The sequence below is a fragment of the Panonychus citri genome, unplaced genomic scaffold (genome assembly GCF_014898815.1).
Source record: "Panonychus citri isolate SS breed McGregor unplaced genomic scaffold, ASM1489881v1 Contig00020, whole genome shotgun sequence".
NCBI lineage: Eukaryota > Metazoa > Arthropoda > Arachnida > Trombidiformes > Tetranychidae > Panonychus > Panonychus citri.
Window position 1 is genome coordinate 54,662 of NW_026515425.1, and position 10,621 is coordinate 65,282.

Here is a 10,621-nt window from a genome sequence, read left to right on the forward strand (position 1 = left end):
ACAGTTTTGGGTACGGACAATTTCAGTTACTTGACTGTATTTGTTTATCAATCTGTAATTAAAAATTAACAAAACATTAGAGTTTTTTTCATCAATGTATCAATCGTTTTATTCATCTAGTTGTCTGTTAAATACTAATTACGATTAGTGAGAGAGTGAGAGAAAGATGATGATAATCATGATTAGTTTCTAACGTTTCTTTCTTATTGCTTTTTCCATTTCTCTTCTCTTACTTTTTTTAGCTTTCCCTTTCCTCTTAAATACTAATCAACATCTTTCCACCGTCACCATCACTCATCCCACCACCACCACCGTCACTACCAACACCATCACTCTAACAACAACATTACCGCTACAACTACTGTTAACTACTACAACTTATCATCTTCAATCAGTATCAATCGTCAATTCTCAGGTTAATAATAGAGATGGAACATGTGCTGATGTTGAAAGATGATGATAAACAGAGTGTACTTTTGATCAAATTCTCGGGAGTTTAGTGTCGTGGTCGTGGTTTATTTACCGATGTCACAAGTCTGCTCCTTGTCCATTTACTCTTCTATAAAGTGATAAATACCCAAACTGGGTCACCTAACGTTATGAAAGGTAAACAATAATATGTGATTTGGACAGAGAGCCATAGATACACTATAGCTAGACTATATTTTCAAAGCAGTAGTGTGAATATATATATATATATAATATATATATTTAATATTCGTTGATAATTAATAGTTAAAAAATGTATGTACAACTGTACAAGACCTTGTCTGCATTTATGCACCTCCTTAAAATATTATGAAAAAGAATTAAATTTTAGATGACCAATTCTCTCCGAACGGACCATTATAGAGAAGTTTTAAATAGACAAAACATTGATATGCGTTGTCAGAATAGGATTGTGCATTATTGCAAATTGCACGAAAGTTGGTTTCGCGTTACACGTAAGCCTTCACTTACTTTTTATGCTCTTAAAGATTACTATCAACATTTTTCTCTTCCTAGTCGATTATTAATTCATCTTATTGCAATAAAGCCGTTTCCATATTTTTATACATTTCCTGTGTTTATCAATCTGTAATTAAAAATTAACAAATATTAGAGTTTTTCATCAATGTAGTTGTCTTCTAAATATTACAATTTGTATGAGAGAGAAAGATGATGATCGAGATTATGAGTTTCCTACTATATACATTCATGTATGGTATAAAGGAATTGTATGAGCCATAAGATATTAGCACTTTCACTTATAGCCTTTCATTTATGATTTCAGGTCATGAATATTTCTGTTCTCCATATTTATTTATATCCCATCGACTAAAGTAATCTCTCTCTCTCTCTCTTTCCTTTTCTCTCTATACCTCATTATCTATTCTAGGGTATTGATAATATGGATCTTGTTGAGAATTCATTTAAGTGCAATCAAGTTGTTTCTATGATTTGATTCATTTCATTTTTTATGATGCAAATAATTGAGGTGATGAAGGTAATTATGATGATGATTCCGTTGCTGATGATGTGTTTCTATTTGATTCTCTTTTTTGTGATATAGATAATTTACTCTATAAGCAGACTTTATTGGTACTCAATCGGAAGTTGGATGAAGTTAGTGAATTGCTAAAAAATTTTAAGGATGATATCAGATGTAAACGAAAGAACCGTGAAAGAAGAGTTTTTAGCTCTACAAATGATGTTCAATGAACCAAAATTACAACAAAATGCAATCCTTCAGCGACACAATTTGCTGAACTTTGGGCAATTAAAGTGTCTAAAACCCAGGATGGATCGACGAAAAATGACTATTTTTGGTGCTCCAATAATTTTTATTGCTTATTCTGACTATTATGGTTATGAAGACTTGTATTTATTACCAAATACTAGATTTTTTTGAACTTGAGCAATGCACCATTCGTTGAAGCTACAATGGTGGTATGATGTTTTTGTGATAAAACTTAGAACAATTTTATAACTGTAGAGAGGGAAAGCAAAATTAAGTTAATCCGTTCTAATGTAACAATTATCCATCTTGTGCAATACCTATTGGCTACCATTACCTTCTCAATTACACTAAAACCAGAATATTTCTTTTTCGCCTTATTTGCTAATGTTTATCAATGACTAGAATAAAATGAAGGAACAAAGAGTCATCATTTTTACGAAAAGGTTCGTAACAAATCAAAATTGCCCTAAAACAAATTATTCGATAATTTTTTCTTTCTCTTTCTTACTCTCATATCAGAAACTCAGCATAACTACAAGCATAGTACTTACAAGTTATTTTCCCGAAACAATTAGTATTTATAACATTCTTATTAATAAATTTAATAAATACAAAATGAAAAACAATCATATTTACTCAACGAAAAATGCATGACCAAGCTGAAATATTGAAAGATACCGATTGCTCTTGCGTCTTCAAATTCTTCACGATGGAGCGAACTATAAGACAATTGATCTAACACTGACTAAAATCGCTTTTTCTTCCTGATAACCCTGTCAGATGTAACAGTATAAACGCCATCATGGCCACTGTGCCATATCTTGTCCTTAATTATCAAGTTAGATTTTTCTGTCAACATCTAACATTTTTTCTTTGCTTTTTCCATTTCTCTTCTCTTACTTTTTTAGCTTTCCATTCCCTCTTAAATACTAATCAACATCTTTCCATCGTCACCATCATTCATTACATCACAAACACCGTCACTACCAACACCATCACTCTAACAACAACATAGCCACTACAACTACTGTTAACTACTACAACTTATTATCTTCGATCAGTATCAGTATCAATCTTCAATTCTCAGGCAAATAAAGTGCTACAATTGTTGTTATTCAGCCTTTTCTTGATGCAATTTCTCATTTTAGCTTATCAGCCGTATTTAACTTCCGGCTTTGTATTTGTCAGTCAGACCAACATTTTCATGGTCATAGTCATCATTGACAAACCTTGAATTAACATTTCTCTCCCCCTGCTGCTCATTTTTTTGTCTCTCTATCCTTATTCTTGTTATTAAAGACACGTAAAAATAATGTTTTAAGACTATATAGATAATTGGTAATATCAATATACTCCGTTGTTCAAATTGGAACACACGGGATCTTTTATCTCGTTATCTAATGAAATTGTTTCATTTGTTACAATGTAATGATTAAGGTGATGACGTTAATTATGATGATGATTCATTTAGTTATCTGTTGCATACAAGATACGATTAGTGATAGAGAGATGACAATGATCATGATCTAACATTTCTTTCTGTTTTTGTGCTTTCCCATTCTCTTTTCTCTTACAGGTCACTTTCTTTCAAGTGTTGATTAACAATAAGCTTTTTCATTTTTTCTTTTACTTTGCCAGGTTCCAGCTCTTTTCTCATTATTCTATTTATTAATACAATTATTTGTACAAAAACAATGAACAATAAATGGAGCTATTTCTACTTATAAAGACAATATATATAGTAAATGAATATAATTAAATTAGTTACCAATGTAAACCATTTTTTTCAGGCAAACATTTTCTTCTGTAATATTACTGATTGAGATATTCGCTACTTCATAATCTCCACGACCATGCTAATTTCTCGGAATTGCTAATGAGCTTTTAATGGCGGTTTAGAGATAACGAAAGAACTGTCTAAGAAGATAATGGAAAGACTAGGATGTTCAAGAAAAGTGCCAAGAAAGACCAATGAATGACACCAGAGAAAGACTTGAGGCTCATAACTTTATTTATATTGCAAAAAGAGATAAGATGGAGAATTATTGAAGATAACTCTTTGCGAAATTCACTTCTTGACCAACAACGAAATTTCACACTTATACCAACTCGTAAAACCAATCGTAAAGAAGATAATGTGGATTGAAGCAAAAGACAGTAGTTAAGCCTTCTTGCACAGTTATTCATCCTTGCACTGGATGATACACTAAAAGGTCCGAACGAAATACGGAACAAAGAAAAATCGATGAATTAGTGTGAGCGCGGAAGATAATTGACTTAGAGACCAAACTAGCTTTAGTTCGTAACTGCGTCAACAAGTATCATCAATGATAAGTTGATTTAAGTTGTCTTATATTATTGACTCAATTACAATGCAATCAAAGTTGCATACTAATACAGCCGTGAAAGTTGAATTGAAAAAGATGCGCAAATGATTTTTAAAAAAGCACAAACTCAATTTTCACGGCTGTAAATCATTGACTAGAATGATATTATTATTAACGCGATTATCAACTTCAATTCTCGTTCCAACCATTTCAATCCTCAATTTAGTGAGTGCTGAAATTTATTGACTTAGAGGCGAAACTAGCTTTAGTTCGTAACTGCGTCAACGAGCATCATCAATGATATTCACTTTTTATGTTCTTTCCAATTATTTGTATCATTAAAAAATTTCTCTTCTTACTCGATTATTAACTCAACATCAATTCTCAATCGAAGTTTCAATTGATTGATCATCTTCAATTTTCTATTTTCCATAATTGTTTATATTCCATTGAGTAAAATAATCTCTCTCTTTACCTCATCAGTTATTTTATGTGGGTATAAACAAGATCCTGTTAAAAATTCATTTAACTGCAATAAAGTTGTTCCATAATAATTTAACATTTAACAACAGATGAAATCTGCAGAGCATTCAGGTTGAGGAAAGTTGTGCCAGACAACTCAGGGATGGAAAATACAAAAGATTTGGTTTACAAATTATTAGATAAAAACACAGATTAAAATTTACAATTTATATTAATTGACTGGTGATTAGTTTTATTGTCCACATGTCCAATTCTATGAACGAATGTACGACACAACTACTACAAGCAACTGCTGTAATTTCGTTACATGAAACTTGTCAGTGAAAAATATCATTACTCTACCAGAACTCTTTATCACTCTATAAATTCATATTAATCCATAAGTCTGTTTGAAAAAATTAGCAAGATTTATTTTAAGCTATTTTGTAGATACCAGCAAATTTGTACAGGATGCCTGAATATTAAAAAACTAGGATGTATAGTTCTTTGCCGTATTAACAAATAAGCATGATCTGATTTATCTAATGTGAGCTTTCTTTGTCTGCCTATATTGCGTAAGAATTTATCATGCAGATATTCAGTTCTAGAATTTGCTAGCTTAAACAGACTAAATTACTGGAACGTAAATTAAATCTTTTAGTGCATGAATGTTAACACAGATAATACAGATGGTAATACAGATGTTTAAATTTTCATTTTGTATTGGCTGAATTTTTCGGATTATTTTGTTAATGAAAACTCTTTTGTAATAAAAAAAGATTCTTTTTCATCTTAATATTTTTTTGACGTTATCGTGTTTTGTACAATCCTTAAAAAAGAATATTAACATTTCCTTATTCTGAGTTTATAAAGGTTTCTTAGTATCAAAACTTTTACTATTTTGCAATCGATTATTGGAAACGTCACTTTCACAAACGGTGGCATGTAATATAAATGTTAAATTATGGAGCTGGTTATAATATATCTAAGAATTTTCTGCAAAAACAAAATATGCCCTTGCAAAGCCTTGCCTTTGCCATCATTCCATAATTTGATTCATTTCATTTGTTATGATGTAGATAATTGAGGTGATGAGGATGCAGTAGATGATAGTGTGTTTCTATTTGTTTATCAATGAATTTTTTTACATGCGCATAATGCCAAAACCATCCCTATGAACGATAAAAGCATTGAATAAACCTCACTAATGATTGTTTAATGAAACTTTGTATTTTCTTTATATTACTTGGCAGAAAAGTTTATTTTCATTCAGTTATTATCTTCAATCAGAATCAATTTCCAATATTAACCCATCAAAGTGCTGCAACTGTTGTTATTCAACCTTTTTTCTGATGCAATTTCTTATTAATATTTTAACTCATTACTGTATTAATGCTGTATTAGACCGTATTAGAGAGTGGCAAAATTAGCCTTTCCTTTCTTTTTTAAATACTAGAGTTTTGCCTGTTTTTTGGTTGAGTTTTCAAATTTTCATAAAATACTAGAGAGATATAAGAGATAAAAATATTGATCATTTTGCAAGGTGCGATTTTTCATTCATTTTGACATAATCAAGGGGCTTACGCTTCTCATCTATCAGTCCTCTGATGTTAAGGTCACCAGCAAAATTATTTAAGTTGTCTTATATTATTGACTCAATTACAATGCAATCAAAGTTGCATACTAATACAGCCGTGAAAGTTGAATTGAAAAAGATGCGCAAATGATTTTTAAAAAAGCACAAACTCAATTTTCACGGCTGTAAATCATTGACTAGAATGATATTATTATTAACGCGATTATCAACTTCAATTCTCGTTCCAACCATTTCAATCCTCAATTTAGTGAGTGCGGAAATTTATTGACTTAGAGGCGAAACTAGCTTTAGTTCGTAACTGCGTCAACGAGCATCATCAATGATATTCACTTTTTATGTTCTTTCTAATTATTATTATCATTAACATTTTTTTTCTCTTCTTACTCGATTATTAACTCAACTTCAATTCTCAATGGAAGTTTCAACTGATTGTTCATTTTCCATTTTCCATTGTCCATATTTGTTTATATTCCATCGACTAAAATAATCTCTCCCTCTCTCTCCTTCTCTCTCAATTACCTCATCATCTACTCTCGGGTATTGATAATATGGATCCTGTTGAGAATTCATTTAATTGCAATCAAGTTGTTCCCATAATTTGATTCATTTCATTTGTTATGATACAGATAATTGATCTGATGAAGGTAATACGGATGAGGATACACAGTCGAAGATGTGTTTCTATTTGTTTATCAATATGTAATCAAAAATTCCAAAACAGAATTTTTTCATCAATGTATCACCACCGTCACTACTAACACCATCTCTCTAAGAACAGCATTACCGCTACAACTACTGTGGACAACTACAACTTATTATCTTCAATCAGTATCAATCTCCAATTCTCAGGCATCAAAGTGCTGCAACTGTTGTTATTCAACCTTTTTCCTGATGCAATTTCTCATTAATATTTTAACTCATTACTGTATAAATACTATATTAGACCGTATTATAGAGTGGTCAAATTAGCCTTTCCTTTCCTCTTAAATACTAATCAACATCTTTCCACCGTCACCATCACTCATCCCACCACCACCACCGTCACTACCAACACCATCACTCTAACAACAACATTACCGCTACAACTACTGTTAACTACTACAACTTATCATCTTCAATCAGTATCAATCTTCAATTCTCAGGCTATTAACAGGCTGTGATTGTTGTTATTCAACCTTTTTCCTGATGCAGTTTCTTAATTTAACTTATAGTCTATCAGCCGTTTATTTGAAATAATAATAAAAGAAAGAGAAATCGCAAAAAATTTAAAAAATTTTCTTCATCTTGTTGCCGTCATTTGGTTGCCAACAAACTAAAACACAATGTATTTATTGTAATTGTCAGTGGAATGGTTTAATTTCCAATGAAAAGCTAGCCAACACGGTTAAAAATAGAATAAGTCCTTTTTCCTTGAATAAACTTGACTAGTATATTTACCTCGAGAGTATTATGCATAACAAATATTATAATTATTAAGTCCATAACGATGATGCTGCATTCGATTTTGTGTTCCTATTTGTTTATCAATTTTAAGTAAACTAGCAAAACATTAAGATTCTCTAAAATGTATCAATCGTTTCATTCATTCTGCTGTCTGTCAAGCGTTTGAATTATTGTCCTCCTAAGGTCAAGTGCTGTAAAAAGTCGAAGGAATAGTTATGCCATTCAGGTGTAAATTTTGAAATTTTCATTGATAAATTAAATGCATATTTACATTTGTTGATTGAGCGAGAAAGGGCTCTTAGTCCTAAAAAGATAAAGAAAAAGAAATGGTAGAAGCGTGTCTTTTGGCGACTGTGTTAAGTTTACTCTAGGCAGGGGTTATTTTCGCTCGCTTGTTTCTTCATCTTCATTAGCATTAAAGAGAAAAGGGAAAGGGTAAGCTCAGAAACTGAGAGAAACGTCAAAAAATATCATCATCTTTTTTCTCTCTGCTTTAGTCCAGTGGTTAGCACCCAGAGCACGCCTCATCATTTGTCTTGCTAAATTTGAAGCTCTAAGTTCGACTCCTAACAGAGGCGAGTACCAATGCTTTGATCCTGCATTTGGGAAAGAGAAGCCTCTAGCGTGGAACTAGGCCTAAGAATAACCCTACAATCCTTCCCTCGGATCCGTTATCTATATACAGCCGATTGAATGGACTAGCTAAAATAGGTGGAATGCAACACTATAAAAGCCGTGACTTCCCTGGTAGGAGTTTCCCCAAACTAGTTTTTTAGGGAAAGGCAAAGCGAAAAAAGTAAGAGAAGAGAAATACCAGAAGCAATAAGAAAGAAACATTAGAAACTAATCATGATCGTGTTTGTTAATTGTTTTGTTAATTTCTCATTACAGATTGATGTATAGAACAATTGATACATTGATGAAGGTAAGATCTTAGTTAATGGTTGGAGGTGGAGCTAATGACTATTCGTCACACTTATCCCTTTGTTTGTTTAAATTAGGTTAGGTTAGGTCTTCATTAAAAGGGTCAAAATCGACATAGAAAGGTCCGGAGGGCCTGAGACAATCAAACGGGCACACAAGCAACCCAAAATTCAACTTAATTTTCCAATTTAAGCTGACGGACACTATCGATAAGTGTGTAGAATAATCATTGGCTCCGCCTCCAACCATTAACTAGGATCTTACCATTGATGAAAAACTCCGATGTTTTGTGTATTTTTAATTACAGATTAATAAACAAATAGAAACAATAACCTTGAAACTTTTAGTACAAAGTCGGCAATGGCAAAATGTATCATAACGAGGATTGATATCATATTTGCCGAATATTTTTCATATTTGCTGATCAACCGAATTGAGGTGATTGAGAATGAAGCGAGTTTGGCTAATCTTGAACTTCTCAACATTCAGGGTAATAAGTTGATCGAAATGTCTGATTCTCTATCCAAGTTTCCGTCCTCATTGAAATATCTTCAACTCAATAACAACACAATCTACACTGTACACAATGATTCGTTAACAGGCCAGTCTGGCCTCGAAATCCTTTGGTTAAATTGGAATAAAATCCAAAAGTTGACTAAACAAGTTTTCGCTTCGTGTTCAGGGTTACAAAAGTTGTATCTCGAAAATAACGAGATCTCATCAATTGAAGTTGGAACATTTGAATCTCTAAGCCAACTGATTTACTTGAACCTCGAGAACAATAATCTTAATCACTTGTCGGAAGGTGTTTTTCGTGGTGTCACCTCATTAGCAAAGCTCTACCTATCAGGTAATCACTTGATGGACATTGAGCCAGCAAGTTTCAGTTCGTTGTCATTGTCATTAAGATATTTGTCAATGTCTAACAATCAGCTGTACGTTATACGAAATCATTTTTTCACCAATCTTTCAAATCTTGATGAACTCTATCTGTCTAATGTTATGGTAGAGGAAATTGACCCTTTAACTTTTAGTTACTTGACCTCATTGACAATCCTTGATCTGAGTGACAATAATTTATCATCCGACAAACTGGATACATTGGCACTTCCATCCACTTTGAAGCACTTGAACATCTCATCAAATAACGGGACATCTTTGAAAAGCTACCATTTCCTATCGACATCAAGTTTATCCATTTTTGATGCTTCTTTTTCTGGAATATCTTCTTATTTTAAAATTGTATCTTCGTCGTCTTCTTCATCGTGTTCATCTTTACACACTCTCTTCCTTCAAGGTAATGGATTGACTTCAGTTTTCAGTGAAGATACAATTCCACCATCGTCAATATCATGTCCACAATTAAGTGAATTATATCTTGATTATAATCTAATTGAATTTCTTCCTAAGCCCGAACTTGGTATGTCCTTTCCCTCTCTAAGGGTATTATCTTTATCCTCTAATCGTCTTCGTCATATTGGCTCAGGCTCATTTCGTCATTATCAGCACCTTGAGAAACTTAATCTATCCAATAACTCACTTTCCACTCTTGACCCTGGGTCACTTGTAAATCTAAGATAAGGTAAGATTTAAGTATCTCCGGCTCATTTGAATCTCTTACCGAGTTGACCATAAGTTCAGGTAATTTATCAATAATTACCTCACACGATTTTTTCGGATTCGAAGCGATAACTAAATTAACTTTAAGTCAAAATCTTATGAGTAGAATATCACCAGGATCATTTCGTCCGCTAATCGGTTTGATTTGCCTCGATTTAAGTTACAATGAGTTAGAAATTCTAACTGAAGAAAGATTATCTGGTTTAATTCACCTGAAATTGTTCAATGTTACCCATAGTCATCAGTTTTTCTCGAAAAGTTCTCGATTAGTGGTTAGATCAGAAAACTAAATATATTTGTACAAAAACAAAGTCTCAACTTTAAAATAAAAAGCATAATTTTTGTTGATTGTCCTTAAAAGGCAAAATAAATGAAAAATGAACTCAAATGAAAAAGGTTAATTTTCTAATCAATGTAAAGTTTAATTGATATAACTCATCACGCACCTGAAAAGAATAGATTGATAGCTTACGAGACTCAATAAAAAACTCATGAATAATCTGCCATCTATCGGATTGACTAAACCTT

At 32.2% G+C, this 10,621-nt stretch overlaps 1 protein-coding gene across 1 annotated transcript; it reads left to right on the forward strand.

The window, feature by feature from the left end:
- The first annotated feature begins 8,939 nt into the window (after window positions 1-8,939).
- Window positions 8,940-10,144, forward strand: LOC128394335 (leucine-rich repeat-containing protein 15-like). The gene has a single exon (XM_053354659.1). It carries the CDS (start codon window positions 8,981-8,983, stop codon window positions 10,052-10,054), a length of 1,074 nt encoding a protein of 357 aa, XP_053210634.1. The 5' UTR covers window positions 8,940-8,980; the 3' UTR covers window positions 10,055-10,144.
- Window positions 10,145-10,621: the final 477 nt, after the last annotated feature.